This window comes from Nannobrachium achirus (genome assembly GCF_963921795.1).
Source record: "Nannobrachium achirus genome assembly, chromosome: 8".
NCBI lineage: Eukaryota > Metazoa > Chordata > Actinopteri > Myctophiformes > Myctophidae > Nannobrachium > Nannobrachium achirus.
The window spans coordinates 47592779-47610223 of record NC_137817.1 but is presented as its reverse complement, the minus strand read 5'-3'; the positions used below and the strand labels follow the sequence as shown (position 1 = coordinate 47610223).

The following is a 17445-nucleotide window of genomic DNA, read 5'->3' as shown; positions in this document are numbered from 1 at the left end:
AATTATCCATCCCCCCCCACACACACACACGTGTGCGCACACGCATCATGAACGCATGAAGCCCCGCACATCATGCTCGCTCAAACAGACAGACACAGAAGCACAGATTACAACAAGACAAAGGTGTGTTTTACCACTTAGGCCCTCTCTATTTTAGGCCTTTAGGGTTATCATATGATGTTCAGACTCAACATAGCCATGGAGGCTGTGGTGGAATCCAAACATCTTTATGTCCTAATCTCACAATCCCTTGTCTCCATCCTTTCCCTTTGTGTCAGGATTTCTCTTAGTTCTTTCCACTTTTGATTTCAAAGACTCTCTCTCTCGCTGATCAAGTTCTGACCTGATTTTATAACATTTTTATCCCACAATTTTGTAACCCATATTTTCACCCAGTGCCAATTGCCTAAGCTGTAATCCTGGGCGCTGCTCTCCCTCTGCCAACATGGGGAGAGCCCCGAACTGAGCTCATGCTTCCTTCAGTGCATGAGGAGTGAGCGGGCCGCTTCTTATCACCTGACAGGGGGAGCTTCCCTGGTTGGTCGTAGCGCATGGAAGGAACACGTTATTCCAACCAGTTCCTTTCCCATCCATCAGGCTGGCCAGGGGGAGGCTGTATATTAGAGACCAGGATTACTGCATGATTTTGTGAGGGTACTTACCCTAGGGGATATGGGGAGAACATGCAAACTCCACACAGTAAGGCCCTTTTGCCAACCCCACCTAGGGTATGGGCACTAATGACACGTAAGAGAGAACACACCCCCAGCGTCCCCCGGCGGGAATCGGACCCAGGACCTTCTAGCTGTGAGGCGATAGCGCTACCGACCGTGCCACCGTGCTCCAGGGCTCTGGTATGTCACATATGACCTCCCTCTCTCACTGATCGAGTTCTGGACTGATGTCATGAAATAAAATAAACCATTGCCTAAAGCAACTTGCGATCTGCGAGCTTGTAAATCCTCTATTTTCAAATCATTTTTGACATTTTCTGTAGTGTACATTTTCACCTAGAATGCCCTGGCATGCCCAATGGCATGTCAGGGGTTAAAGTGGTTAAGTAGGTCACATATACATGTATGTCACATATACTATATGTAACATTGAAGAACGCTGCCACACAAACATACATTAAACATCCATATGTACACATGCGGAGGCAGAATTAGGCATTCAGTCATGCATAGAATTGTGTCTCTTGCATGCACACACACACACACGCTCATATTATTATACTTGTGAGGACAACATTTTAGTATAGCGATTTTATGCATGGCTTTTTTTGTTGCCATTTTTAACTCAAACCCTGAAGCCCGAAAATAGCCAATCTACAAGCCATGTGACATTGCATAATAGCTATTTTTGGTGCGAGTATAAATCAGGCATATCTCTGACCCCAACCGCTAAAACTAATCTATAAATGCCTAACCCCAAGCCTAACTCCAACCTGAATCATTTACTAACTGTAAGCCTCACTCTAAAAAGGTATTTTTAACCATAAAAAAATATTTCTCTTGTGAGGACCAGGAAAATGCTCTTCACAGCGTCTATTTCTCAAATTCTACTATACTTGCAGGGACATTTGGCTCTCATAAGTATAGGAAAACAAGAACACTACAGTAATACAACACACACACACACACACACACACACACACACACACACACACACACACACACACACACACACACACACACACACACACACACACACACACACACACACACACACACACACACACACACACACACACACACACACACACACACAGGTTTGCAATTGCTACTTTGTGGGGACATTACACAGTCTACTATCTTTGTGGGGACATTCCATTCATTTAACCCTAACCCTAACCCTTAACCTAACCCCTAAAGACCTTGTGGGGACATATTAATTTGTCCCCACACGTTTTTTTCCCTGGATTGTACTATCTTTGTGGGGACATGAGGTCCCCACAAAGATAGCTTTGCAAGCACACACACACACACACACACACACACACACACACACACACACACACACACACACACACACACACACACACACACACACACACACACACACACACACACACACACACACACACACACACACACACAGGGGAATGAGTCAGTCCCAGTCCAGTGGTGTGTGAGGCTGCGGGGCCAGAGGATGGAGAGGTGGTGGTGGGAGAAGCAGCAGTAGAATGTAGGCTAATGTTTCTGCTCAACTGCTTCCATGTTGAAAGGCAGCAACAGAAACTGGAGGAATCCGACGAATAGGAATGGGACGATATGAATGTTTCAGCTCACGATTATTGTGACAAAAGAAAATGATATTATCGCGGTAACAAAATATCGCCGAACATCCATTATCCTGTGGCGGAACGTTTGCCAAAAAATAGCAGATCTGCGAGAGATTTGGTAGAAAGTGAAAAAAAAGACTGTATCAAGTACAAACCCTCTATAATTTGACCAATTATAGAGGGTTTAAATTGTACCGGATATGCATAAATAAGAGATGAATTGATCCTAGTGCATGACGGAGGATAATTTCATGATAAATGTAAATCTCCATGATACGATTATTTTGAGTGTTTTTTATCACGATAAATGATAATATCGATTATCGTCACATCCCTCCCCACAAACAACCAAACCCATCTAACAGTGATGGTCTTCATCTTCAAACAACCAAACCCATCTTATCTAACAGTGACGGTGGTCCTCACCAGTGTTGCAGTGGTCCGGTCACGCGTGTACACGCCGTCCCGTATCTTTTCTGACCAGTGTCACGCCTCGCACGGGCATGCATCAACCCCCAAGTTCACACCTCGACAACGTTTAGTGTCCCAACAGGTTGATTTAACAAAGGGACGAGCAGGTATGCATATCAATAGATCATTGTCTGAACTTGTCAACACCTGTAATGTAGGTGTTAACACATTGGCCGCCATTTTAACATTGACTGTATGGCTCTCCTGCCATTTTGTTTAATAAAAAAATTGATACATTTTTTTTATATTGACATTTTTCCTAAATTCTGTATTTTTTCGACAATGTCATACAGAACCTCAAATGAAACAGGACAAACTCTAGTCTCACCGAAAAATAAAATAAATAAATAAAAAGCTTTTTTTTCTATAGTTGCAGCCATCTCAAAATAGCCATTTTTGACCAAAATCCAGCTATAATTGAAAGAACTGGAGATATTGACCTTTTTGTGATTGATGGCTTTTCGAGCGAATAACTCAGTTGATATTTGTATTTATGGCGTCAGGCACTTATCAGATAAGTGTACTAATGTAATTATGTAATAGGAATTATTTTTAGAATTTTCTGTTTAGAAAAATGCAGAGAAAAATATTTTTATATGCTATGTCTGACCAAAAACAGCAAGTTCACATTGATATACTATTACTGCTACAGTATTCTACAAGTCTGCTACAAGTCACTTGGGGGCGCTGTCTCTCTGTTTCTGTGTGTAAATGCTAGTTGCGCTCTGTAGGCCTACAGGTGCACACACACACATTGACATCAAAGGGGGCATGAGTCTTTACAACCAGTAAGACTTCCTAATCGGGAGATAAGCGACCGTTGGTCGCTTATCTCCACAAATATCACAACCTCCACCTCTCACGTCATACGGGTAGCCATAGTTACACCTGGAATGTTGAATCTCCATATATGGAGATAACCTACGCATCACACAAAGTCTGACCTCACCAGCCCATACTTGGGCATGGACGACTTATATCTCCATATACGGAGATGGCCATATATGGAGATACGATGACATCACAGAGTCCACAGCTGATGATGTGGCGTGATGTCATACAATACACAAACAAGCCCTATATAAAGGGGCAATTCTCACCAGGGACGAGAGCATTGCCTGGAATGTTGAATCTCCATATATTGAGATAACCTACGCATCACACAAAGTCTGACCTCACCAGCCCATACTTGGGCATGGACGACTTATATCTCCATATACGGAGATGGCCATATATGGAGATACGATGACATCACAGAGTCCACAGCTGATGATGTGGCGTGATGTCATACAATAAACAAACAAGCCCTATATACTGATGCGATACGATGACATCACAGAGTCCACAGCTGATGATGTGGCGTGATGTCATACAATAAACAAACAAGCCCTATATACTGATGCGGAGATATGAGCAGGGCAAAGGTGTGACGTGTGACGTGTGACCGACCGACGGACGGCCGGTGGAGGTTTTCATAGTAAACTGCTCCCTGACGGTCGCAATAACACTTCTAGAATACACCTCTAGAATGGATTGCTATGACATTTGTTCAACAAGGTGATCAGCAATCTCTCAACACGTCGCTCTGCGACACTTTGAGAGCTTGTAGAGCTTGTAGATCTGCTATTTTCACATTCTAGCACATGTTAGAAAATGTCTCCCCCTGCCCCTAAAAAATCCTCTGCACTGCCCTGGCAAGAGCAGGGCAGACGCAGTTTGCTAACGAGGCGAGGCTGTAGTTGATCGATCGCTTGTTGGCTGTAGTTGATGCTTGTTTTGGTGGAGCGTGGGCCAGGGACCCCCACGCCCACCTGGTTCCCTAAGTGTTGGCTGGAGACCAGGGGACCCCCTTTGTGAGACCCCATCGACAGGGACCACTTGTCCCTGCAACTGGATCATGTGAACTTTATGTAACAAATGATCGGCTTATTGATTGATTTTACAATGTTATGTAACTCCGCACTGCTCTGGGAGGTCGGCGAAGCGTTGGACCCGCGGACCCCTTATTGGTTCCGTTAGAAAGGCGACCAGGGACCCCCACCTTTGCAAAGGCATCATGGCTTGTTTGTGGACTAAAGTTTGTGGACTAAATACCATTACAAAACTAATATTATAGCCTGGATATATGGATTATAACCCAGGGTGTGGATTCAAATCAACCATCATCATTATCAGGTACGTTTTAGAAGCATTTATATGGCGAATTGGCGATAATTGTGTGTTTTGTGTCTTGAGAGAGAGAGAGAGAGAGAGAGAGGCAGATCTCACTGATAGCACTGTTTTTTTATGGGACTGAACACCATCAGGGGGTCCAACAGGGACCACTGAAACAGAGATATAGTGGTCCTGGAGGGAAGCACACACACACACACACACACACACACACACACACACACACACACACACACACACACACACACACACACACACACACACACACACACACACACACACACACACACACACACACACACACACACACACACACACACACAGCTGTTCTCACACTTTTTTTTCTTCTCTTTTTTTTCCGGCAGCCAGCCTTTTGAGCTCAAATGCGTCTTTTGCCAGTTCACTGTGGGTTATGGGGAGATTTATACATTTGTATTGCAATTTATACATTATTACAGTATTTTTTTCAAACACACTTACTTTGATGTGTGATATTTTAGGTTCCCTTTAAGATAAAAGGCGAAGAATGTAATTAAACATTACATTATATAAAAGCAAATTCTCGGGACTATCGGGCCTGGCGGGGAACGACATTGGGATTGTCTCGGGACTATCGGGGGAGGCGGGGAATGAGTTAAGCAACGTGCGCGTGACGTCATTCAAATCGCGTCCCCCCCAAACATTGAATCACCAATGCAACACTGGTCCTCATCTTCAACAACCAAACCCATCTAACAGTGACAGTCCTTCAACAACCGGCGCGATCACCGCTGATCCAAGCAAAAACGCCCGCGTCACTTTTGCCGTCTGTCTGAAAGGCGCATAACAGTGACCAAACCCATCTAACAGTGACAGTCCACATGTTCCAACTGGGTTGGGCGATTTGACGAATTTATCATCTTTTCTTTGCGCCAAGTACAATCTAAAACATGAACCCTTGTTGTTAAAAAACAAAGTTGTCCTTTAATGTTTATATGGCACACCGACTAAACATGGCACTTTATGTCAATAAGGTTACAGTCCTTTCTTTATGAGGGTTTTCATGTTTACTGATGGCTTCAGTTGTCTTTTTGTTCCAAGGGAACTCCATGGCACCATGTGCATCTCTAAAAACTCCTGCCCCGGCAACTGTTGCCTGGATACAGCAGTGCGGCACATTGACCCATTTAAACCTGGAATTATTTGATACTTTATCTATTGAAAAATAGCAGATATACAAGTAGTAGGCTATAGTAGTAGATCTGCTATTTTTGAAAAATGATTTAAAGCGAACATTTGTAACTGAAATATTTGCTTCTGGGGGTCCCCGGAACAACATATTGAGATGGGGGTCGGCAGCCAAAATCATCTAATTCTAGGGGTCCTTGACATGAAAAAGTTTAGGAACCACCGATGATAGAAACATGAGTTTTTTTGTTTTTTTCTTCAAAAAACCTTAGAAGGATCTATAAGACATTTGTAGAATCAGGTCATAAATATTTTGCACAAATTGTCATGATTTTTCAAAAATAGCAGATCTACAACTCGGTGCCATGATGTGAGCTTGTATATAACCATTTTTTAATAGCTAAAGCATAAAACAATGGTTAAAGTAATAATGCGTTCCAGGTCTTAATTGGGTTAAATAAGATGTAAAGAAGTTGAAGACCCCTGCCCTGTTGCCCTACAGAGCAAAGCATGGCGTCATCACGGCAGGCTTACCGGTACGATGACGTCGTCATAGAAGCTCCAGGCCAGAGCCCAGCGCATGGTGCGGCCCTGGTAGAACTCTGTGTGGGTCACCTTGGGAACCTGAGCAGACAGAGAGAGAACATACAAACGTACTGCTAAGACCCAGTCAAACACAAGGAACGCACACAAAGGCACATCGGCATCAGAGCCAGAGTGATATTGGATCTAATCCTTGGGCAAAAACAGCAGATTTCTTCAACTTCACAAGGCGTAGAATACACTACTGTTGTAAAACAAAGTATAAAATAGTGGTTAGTCAGACAATTATTACTTAAGTCAATTATAAAAAATGAAAAAAAGGTAAAAGCAAAGTAATCAATAGGATAATCACTAAGAAATTAATGCATAGCTGCTTCCCTAGAATCGTTACAGATCGAAGAAATACAAATAAAAATGTCAGAATCAATATTTATGTATTGTGGCCACAATACGCCATTAATTCGACACTCAAAATCTGTTGCAAAATAATGGAGATTCCCAAAGTGGGTGCCGTGATGCCTAGGCCTGTGACGATTCACTTTTTCCCGATTCGATTCGATTTCGATTCATTGGGTGACGATTCGATTATATCACAATTAATTGCGCTTTCCTGCGATTTGCGATTCGAATCACGATTATTGCGATTTTTCCCCAAAAATTACAGCTTTTTTATATTGAAACATTTTAAAACAATTCTAAACAATATAAAACATTAAAAGTTGAATCATATACTTCAAAATCAATGCAGCCAAATAAAGTCAGTCAATCTTTCTGACATTTATTTCAGCCAAAGTGCCAGTGGTACAACATTACAACATGTTCCTGGTCAAGATGCCAGAAAACACAGAACACAACAGTCATAAATAAAAGATAAAAGAAAAATCGCTGTGCTGCAGGCACCGATCGATCACAGCATGAAATCCATAAATTCTTCTAATTTGTCACTGTAGCAGCATTTATATATTTAATGATTCCTCTTACTCAACATTGACATTGTATATATTAATTCAATTCAACTTTCGATTCTAGTCCTAGTCCTAGGAAAATTCCTCCAAAAGAAAAAAAGAAAAACGTTTTCCTATAAACACAGTGGCAATATTGTCTGCCCTTCATTATGTTCAAGGTTACTTGGTTATAAAGGTTAATAACATATTCCTTTAAAAGCAGAATCAATAATAGGCCAAAGCCCTTAAGATTGTTTTTCTGTACACTATATTACACATTTGGGATCCTTGCTCTTGGCATGAAAATGTTTGAGAACCACTGTTCTTAAACAATATCAGACAGCAACATTTCTGTTTGACTGACATTCCCCATTTTTTTTATTTTTATAGACCTGTTTGCTCGCAAAAACAGGATCTGGCAACACCTTTTTATAGACCTGTTTGCTTGTTTCTGTGTCAGAAACTGAATGGCAACGCTTCATCCTCCTTTTTAGCTGCTAAACGTTAGCTCCTATGGAAATGACTGTTTTAAACTCTATAAGGGAATTACAAACTTTATCCTTCGATCAACAACAACTGTTGTCCATATCTACTCCAATGGCTTTGGAATTATGTTTTTTTTGGGGAAGTTTTACAGCAACGTGACTGAGTTATCTCTCATGTCGCACACAGAGAGCGAAGGAGAGAGACGTTAACTGCATGGAGCCACGCACACACACACACGCACAGACACACACACACACACACTATGTCAAATTAGGGTCATTCTAAACGAGCCTCGTTAAACAGCTGGCTGGCAATAGTGTTGAAAACGCATCGTGTTCACTTCTCTGGATTCTAAGCAACTTGGAGCATAACATTGTGGATTTTACTTTGAGATGACAACAGCTACAAAGGTAAAAGTAAGCTACTTATATTATGATCTATGATGAATTATTCCAGTGTCAGTGGTGTATGTATCCAAGAGCAGAGCAGTTTTCTCTCTACTCCGTGTGCGTGTGTGTAGAGGGGAGAAACGTGGCTCACAGAGAAGTGAACTGCCGCACGCATGCACATTGCACACACACACACACACACACACACACACACACACACACACACACACACACACACACACACACACACACACACACACACACACACACACACACACACACACACACACACACACACACAGAGAGAGAGAGAGGGAGGGAGAGAGAGAGAGAGAGAGAGAGAGAGAGAGAGAGAGAGAGAGAGAGAGAGGGGAGAATAACGGCTCTCCTCTGTCTTTCGCCTTTTTTTTTTTTTTTTTTATAAAATCGGGAAAATCGATTCTGAACTTTGAAAATCGATTAATTGAATCGCCGGCCTTAACATCGCGATAATATAGTGAATCGATTTTTTTGCACAGGCCTTTGCTGATGCCAGTCCAGGGGTGCCTCAGAATAATTTGGATCAATATCCCTTCAGTTTATCCCTTCAGCTTAGTAAAACAGACCAGATTTGCACTGTACTTGATGAGTTATTTTTCCATCTACCCCATCTCTCTTCACAAAAAAATAGCAAATCTACAATCTCACAATTTCCACTATTAATGCTCTTTTTTAAGGATAATGTTGTCAAATATGTCAGTGATTTCTTTTCATATTTAGGTTATGTGTCATATCTGCAATGTGCAACTTCAAAGCCTACAAGCCAAACAGAAAAGTAATTGTCAACGACAAGAAATGTAATCGTTAATCGCAATTATTTGAGTGAGTGAATCATGTCTAATGAATGTCATAATCTTGACAGCCCTAGTACTCACCCCTTGTTTTCTCAGCTCTTCCTTCAGGGGAGCCAGGCTGCATTTCTTCCCCAACATACAGCTGTACCACCTGCACAACAAAACCATCTGTAGATTAGCCAGCTGCGTGTGAGAGTGATACTTACAGTATATTGAATGAACCACGTCCACCAGGATAAGCAACAGAAACCTCCTTATTTTGGGCATGATATTATAACCGGAAAACGTCATAACATTTCAAATAATTTCATATAATTACGTTTATACGTTGCTGTCAGACAGGAACCTCTTATCTCCATTTTTTAAAACATTGTATTTTTATATGTTAATTAATGCCCTACTTGATCATAAAGCGAGAGGCGTCGCGTTTAGTGCTTGTGATTACCGGTAGTTTGGTTTGAATTTTAATCCTGAAAATTAACATTTGTTTTTGTGACTGTGTCAAATTAAAAAAAATATATATACAAAAATTTATCTATTGAGGGAGAGAGTAGATCTTCGTGCTGTAAGCTTGTAGATCGGCTATTTTTGTTTTGTTTATATTTGTGAAATAGAACCTGTCTCAGCAAAACTACTCTGCATCAAGAAGTTTATTAGGTAGGCCCTAAAAGTATGTCCTTGAGCGCAGGGGAATTATTTTGGGTTAAAACTGTTTCCGGTGGATAGTTCCGGCAAATTGTAGTCCTTTTAGTACTACAACATGACGTGTTGTGGTTTCCGCTCCAGACCGGTTACAAGTCCGAAAAGTGAAGTGATCCCAGACTACCATGACTGTATACAAGACACAGAAACCCCCACCCCCCCACACACACACAAAAAAGGACCCAATGGACAGGCAGCCCACCTATCTATTGTTGTTGGGCTTCTTTTAATTTATTTTTATTCTTTTTCAGTTCGTTTTTTCAAGGCAGACAAGAAGAGCGCACTTAAGGCCGAAAAACAATCCAGCACACAAGGGAGTTTTATGTGTTATTATTTGACTGAGGGGGAGAGATGTTACATACTCTACCACACAGCTTGGTGAAAACTAAATTATATTCATTAAAATACGATCCATTGGAGCTTTAAAAGACAACAGCCACCAGGCCAGAATGACACTGATGTCATTATGGTTGACGTTTAGCATACTGTGACAATAACAACACACGCTAAAGGGCACCGAAAGGTTACTAGGTTAGTCAGAACAGAGCAGACTGAACCACTTAGACAATCACCCAGAGGGCTTAGAGGAAGGGTGGGCAGGGGTACACCCAGCACGACACTCCCCCTCCTCAAATGACTAAATTAAATATTAAACAACTCTAATGTCCAAAGATGTTCCCTGCCTTCATTTCCTTGCAGATGGGGTTAGATGGGGGTGGGGAGCTCAAAATGCATGTTCACACGCATGGCTGCCCCTCGTCCAAATCTATTGGACGGTTTCTCACGGTCTCCCCTTATGTTAAGATGTATTATTGGGGATGGGCAACTAATCGGTCATCATATCGGTATCGGTCGATGTTGGCCTTAAAATGCAATATATCGGTATTGATTAATTATGTTGAAGAAGCCTTGTGTGATGATGACGGCTGTAGATTCTATCAGTGAACAGTTCAATAACGGTGCATCTTTAGTTTTTGAATAAAGAAGCATCGCTGTTTGAAATTCATATATGCCTTTTTCAGAATGGAAAAAATAAAAAAAACATGTTTTTTTTTATACAGAATGAGTTTATATCTGTTATTGGCCATAACAGCAATTCATTATATCGGATATCGGACAGAAATGTCATATCGCCCATCATTATTCATTGTATGTATTATGTTTTTATTTGACAACAGACTATGATGACATGACTATGACGGACATGCTGACAGTTTATGGCATAATGATGCTGTATCTGTATTTTTTTGTTAATGTTGCTATTGATCTTAACTCATTGAATGCCATTTCAAGATGGCCCCCAAGTACCAGACTGCCACTATCCTAGATTTCTAGTGCACGGATCAATTTTTAGTGCACGGATCGTGCACGCCCATGCACCATATATGCATCATATGTGTAGTACTTTTTAACAGCTTTCAAACAAAAAATCCGCTTGGAAATCCGTTCAGGCATTCATGAGATAGAAGCCTTCAAAGTCAGACAAAACAAACACTGCCACCTTCCAAATTTCTAGTGCACGGATCAATTTTTAGTGCACGGATCGTGCACGCCCATGCCTAGATCATGCACCATATGTGTAGTACTTTTTAACAGCTTTCAAACAAAAAAATCCGCTTGGGAATCCGTTCAGGCATTCATGAGATACAAGCCTTCAAAGTCAGACAAAACAGCCATTTTTGACATTTTGAAAGATGTGTTTGTTATGGGGCTAAACATGCAATTTCGCAATTGCGATCATGCCTAATACATTTGAGGCATTTTTTGAAATTTTTTTATAAAAAAGAATTTTGAAAAAAAAAAAAAAAAATTTTTTTTTTTTTTTTTTTCAAAATGGCTTCCAACTCGGGAAACTCGGGCTGTGGCAGCCTGGGAGTACTGTAATAACTCGTGAAACTCGTGCCTTGGCAGTCAATGAGTTAAGTGGATGCTCTAGACAAAATTTGGGTTTATGTTAACTCATTTGCTGCCCCCTCCCGAGTTATTCCCATACCCCGCCGCTGCCACGCCCCGAGTTTCGGGCCGTTTTTTAAAAAATATATATTTTTGGACCTCCTTCTATCTACTAGGCATGATCGCGATTGCGTAATTGCATGTTTGACCCCCATACCAACCCCATCTTTCAAACATGGCAGCCATGTTTGTTTACATTTGAAGAAAACATAATGGCTGCTATATCATGAATGCCTGAACGGATTTCCAAGCGGATTGTTTTGTTTGAAAGCTATGAACAGCGTGCACACACGTGGTGCATGATCTATGCATGGGCGTGCACGATCCGTGCACTATGAATTACATGGAAGTCTATGGAGACTGGGGGCATCCTGGCACTTCAAAAAGATAAAATGCAGCGAATGAGTTAACTGAATATACATTTCAGTTATACATTTTGTTATCTATAAAAGTGTCTTTCTTTTTATTTATTTGTTTTCTTATTAGTTACATTTTCTCAAATAGAAACCAAAATCAAATCAAAGTTTTTCAAATTGAAAAGAACAGATGTTGTACTTTTTGACTACATCTGGGTAAAAAAAAAACATGGTTAATCAGTGGTCAAGAGGGACTCTCCAAAAATCATGATCAGAAACAAAACTCCTGGCCATGGGGTCGCAGCACTCAGCTCTTCAGCCACGTGCCAACGTTCAGGTTTCACTTCCATGCCTTATGATTAGAATCTTCTTACTGAAGATGGTAATTATAATATCAATGGCAGTGAACGCTTTCGGAGGGCAAGCTGAATAGGAGTCATCACTCCCTACTCTTCACAGTTGTTATGGATATATGAAAGAGAGAGAGAGAGAGAGAGAGAGAGAGAGAGAGAGAGAGAGAGAGAGAGAGAGTGTTATATTTGGTACCCAGTCTGGCTCGCCCCTGTCTGGCAATAATTACAGTTAGGAAAGACTGGTTGGGATGGGTGGGTGGGGGGTCTCAAAAGACCAATCAGAAGGGCTGGCTGGGTTTCCACAGACACCTGGTGACTGTAGTGTCCCAGCATGCATTTGGGGGGGTGACAGCTGGCGGCGGATGCCGCCCGGCTTGGCCCGCTCCCTCAGAGCGGACGTGGTGGAGAGAGGGAGGAGGAGACTGGAGCGGAGGAGGAGAAGAATAAACACAAATAAGGAGGATGTTCCCCAGAGTGGCCGACTCTCATCTCCTCTCTCACAAGAGCACACAGGTGTTAAACACGGGCCTTCCTCTGAGACACACTGACACATACTGTACACGCACGCTCACACAAACACAGGCTGTGTGTGTGTGCGTGCCATGCACACACATTGAATGCTTTCATTAAACTTCGACTTTGGTAGTATTCCTTTGAAAATGCACAAACTGGTAAGACGATTTCCTCGTGGGATGGCCCAAAACATGCGCACAGATGTCCTTTAGTTGGAAAAGAATCCCTGTCCCACACACGATGGTACACTTTAAACTTAGCGCGATCCGCATGGACCTCGCTTTTCTCTCCCATAGACTTCCAGTATCAGAATAAAGCTTTATAATGCGCGGAAGTACGGTAATTGGTGACCTATAAAATAGCTAACACTAGCTGATGAAATTGACGATAAAGCACACCCTCTCGTGTAATATTGAACACATTTTGCTGTTTGGGAGGGGCTTACAGTACATGTACAGTATGTAGCAACATATTTGTTTTGTAGGCTAATTTCTGATTTAGCCCTATTCTATAGGTTAGGCCTAAATGGGTTAAATGGAACACAGGTTCTTTATTTCCATTTCCAGAAAGGTAACGATCTGTGTGTGTGTGTGTGTGTGTGTGTGTGTGTGTGTGTGTGTGTGTGTGTGTGTGTGTGTGTGTGTGTGTGTGTGTGTGTGTGTGTGTGTGTGTGTGTCTCAGTCCTAACAGACACACACACACACACACACACACACACACACACACACACACACTGTAATGTTGTTGCCCAGGTGTGGCGTGTCTAATCAGCTTTAATAACACACCTCCTCCCCTCCCTGTAACCATGTCTCACTCCACTGCACCCCTGACAGCCCTGGTAATGGGACCAGAGAACCCCCCCCCTCACCCCCACCCTCTAGTCTACACAGCCCTGGTAATGGGACCAGAGAACCCCCTCCCTCACCCCCACCCTCTAGTCTCAATGAGCAAGTACCTAGCTTCTTGTTGTTGTTTTGGTCGCGTCAGCGGGAGGTTTGGTGTTTGTTTGGATGTTTCTCTGTGGATACTCATTGGATGACCACATTCTGGAGGTTGAAACGTAATGTATAATTCATAGGATATGGAATACTAAATGATGGCACAGCTCCTTTAGGGAGCTTTAGTGTTTTGGGGGATTTCTTGGAAGGGGGAGGGGGGACTTGTCGTACATTTATTGAACAGATATGGGGGGGGGGGGGGGGGGGGGGGATTTAACCCTATTTTGTTTTCGATCTCCGCCTAGAACTAGTGGTTCCACAGTGTTCCTCACCGCCTCTCACTCAAATAATTGAGATTGATAGTGGAAATATTTAAATATCCACTATTTTTTAACATGATTGAAAATATATGAACATTTTTCAACATGGAAACGATTATGACGATTATGACAAAATAACTGCGATTATGTCAAATAATTGCGATTAAACGATTATGTAATAACTGTTACAGGCCGACTCACCGCAGGCGTCTCTTCAGTTGCAGGCTATCGTGGATGATCCTCTTGACAAACTCCAACTCCCCTCCCTCTGCCATGATCTCCGTCACCCCGCCTGTGTTGACAGAACTGGGAGGAGGGCGCCGCGAGTTCCTGGAGTTAACACCCTGCAGGACAACACACACAACCAAAACATAAGACAACCTAAGAGACATTTCTAGATATTTTTCTGCACGCCACAATAACCAGGCTGGGGAATGTTAAAATGAATCCATTTAGGCCTGAGAAATACCTAAAAATGTCTTCTACTGTCTTCTGAAAAACCTGTTTCTATTTCAGTCGTTCTCAAACCTTTTCATGTCAAGCACCCCCTAGAATTATGTGTATTTGATATTTTGTTCCAGTGACCAAGAGAAAGAAGGATACCGTTTTTACACCAAGGCCCTTCAGGAGTCGAGCCATCTACAGTATAAGGAGGCCTATGTGTGGGGCTAATCTTGCAAATTGGTGGACCGAGCAGTGCCACATTACTTGTTTTTTCTTTTCCTTTTGTTTTGGCTTTTATGCCTTTATTGATAGGACAGTAGACTGACAGAACCCGCAACATGCTGTCAGGCCAAGGGTGCCCAGACCACCACGCAAGTGGCCCAGGCCTACCTTTCGTTTTTAATTCCTTCATTTAAGTCCATATTTGATGTGATCAGGCTGGTGGTCACATGATGTCCGAGATCCACATTAGAGCTGCACTATTGTCATGTGAATCACGACATCCACATTCAATTTGGTAGGGTGTAATGCTTTTTAGATTCATGTTTTTGTCCATACATTTTTACGATAAGGTTTTTAGTAGTGTATCATTATGTTTATTTCTTCTTTGTTGTTTTGATGATGAGAGCTGCTGTAAAATGCCTTAATTCCCCCTCAGGGATGAATTAAGTAGCTATCGACCAGCCTACTGTACCTATAAACAGAATCGCCTGGTGTTTTGGGCTGGTCTCGCGGCTAGAGGCTAAATCTAGCCTGTGAACAAATGCTTTGTTGAGCCTCCAAGGAGCCAACAGCAGGTGAAAACTCAAACTGTTCAAAGGGCTCAGACATGAGATGAAAACGTCAAATGATTCAGTGTTGGGCTGTAGTTTGTACCTTAGCCTCCAGCTGGTTGGCAAAGAATGGAGGGTTGCACATGCAGAAGTCATAGACGATGGCCGTCTCCTCTTTCAGGGCGTCCATCAGCAAGGTCTTCTGGGGAACCTTGACAACTGCATGGGAAGATAATTAGATTAAAACCCATTTAGGCCTAAAATTATGCAATGATTTAACTATTGAAAAATAGCTGCTATTTTTGAAAAAGTCATTAAAATGTGTGCAAATCTTTGAATATATGTATTTTCAAAGTGAACGTTTGTAACTCAAATCTTGCTTCTGGGTGGTCCCTGGAACTGAATATTTTGAGATGGGGGTCCGTGGCCAAATAAATATCATTTTGGGGGTCCTTCACATGAAAAGGTTTGAGAACCACTGACATAGTAGTCTCTCAAGAACAGACTAACTGCGCTCCAGTTAAGTGAAAAGGACATTTTCTTAGACGATGGCTAGCCAGATTGCTGACATAGAAACATAGGTTTTTCAAAAAGTCTTAGAAGGATTCAAAAGACACTTATAGAATCGGGTCAAAATTCTAATTTTCACGATTTTTCGAAAATAGCAGATCTACAAGCTTTTTTTTTTTCAATAGTTAAAGCATAAAATAATGATACACGATGCTGTGTACCCGTTCTAAATGGGTTAAGACCTTTTAAATCAGTAGTCCTCAAACAACATCGTGCCAGTGAACCCCAGAAGAGAAGATTTGTGTTAAAGGAAATTCAGAATTATACAAATTCTTTCAAGACTTTCACGATTTTTCAAGCGGCGTGGAAAAATCTGCTATTTTTGAGAAGCACTGTTCTAAACCCTATGAGTTTTCTGAAAACTAACTTACAATCTAAAATGACACAACTTTCCCGGTTTTAATGGGTTGTGAGAGGAAAACTTTGTTTATTTGGATGTGATCGCTCATAATTGTTTTTTACAAGCAATCAGGTCGGGAGTGGCTAATTGTTGGTATCAGCCGGTAACACGCAGGAGTCTGTCCCCGTTACAATGCGCTAGACCCCTGGGATATGGATTGCTGAGGTGGAGCACCTCACCTACTGTACCATCAGCTCACAGTGCTTTCCGCACGACTTGCTACACCCAAGCCGTGCTACTCTTACGCAGAGTTGGCAGTGCCCGGGATCATACCCATAACCGTATGGTCCAAAGGTGAGAGCTCTACCGGGATCATACCCATAACCGTATGGTCCAAAGGCAAGAGCTCTACCGACTGAGCTACTGTAATAGCATATCTACAAGCAGACGTGTCACATCGCAACATTATTTGCATTGCAAAACGATTTGATACGATACAAACGATAAATGATACGATATCTTGCTGTTTGCATAGTAGGATTGTTGAAATGTAAATCAATGAATCGATGCAGATACTGTATCGTACACCTTTAGTAAATACGTGCAGGGCACCAATTTCACCAACAGGTTCTGTATGTGCAAACGTACAACAACAAATACTCTACAACAACACTGTTACAGTGTTTACCTTTGATGAGCTCAGAGAGCTTGTTCTGCTCAACGTTCTTCTTGGCGTAGTCAAAGCAGATGTCATCAACCTCTGTGGCCAGGAAATACCAGCCGTTCATAGTGGCTCCCAGCAGGGGGTAGATGCAGGACGCCCCAGTGCCTGGGGGATAATAAACATGTAATCATGTCCCTAATGATTCTCAGCAATCAATAATGAATTGAACT

At 42.0% G+C, this 17445-nt stretch overlaps 1 protein-coding gene across 1 annotated transcript in view; it reads right to left on the bottom strand.

Moving 5' to 3' along the window:
• mettl16 (methyltransferase 16, N6-methyladenosine) overlaps positions 1-17445 on the bottom strand; it is a 46586-nt gene that overhangs the window by 12338 nt on the left and 16803 nt on the right. Inside the window, exons 4-8 of the mRNA XM_080730860.1 lie at positions 17240-17380; positions 15745-15860; positions 14626-14768; positions 9371-9440; positions 6629-6718 (exon numbers count right to left, since the gene is read on the bottom strand). Coding sequence (XP_080586986.1) covers positions 6629-6718; positions 9371-9440; positions 14626-14768; positions 15745-15860; positions 17240-17380 — 560 coding nt within the window. The remainder of the gene's footprint in view (positions 1-6628; positions 6719-9370; positions 9441-14625; positions 14769-15744; positions 15861-17239; positions 17381-17445) is intronic.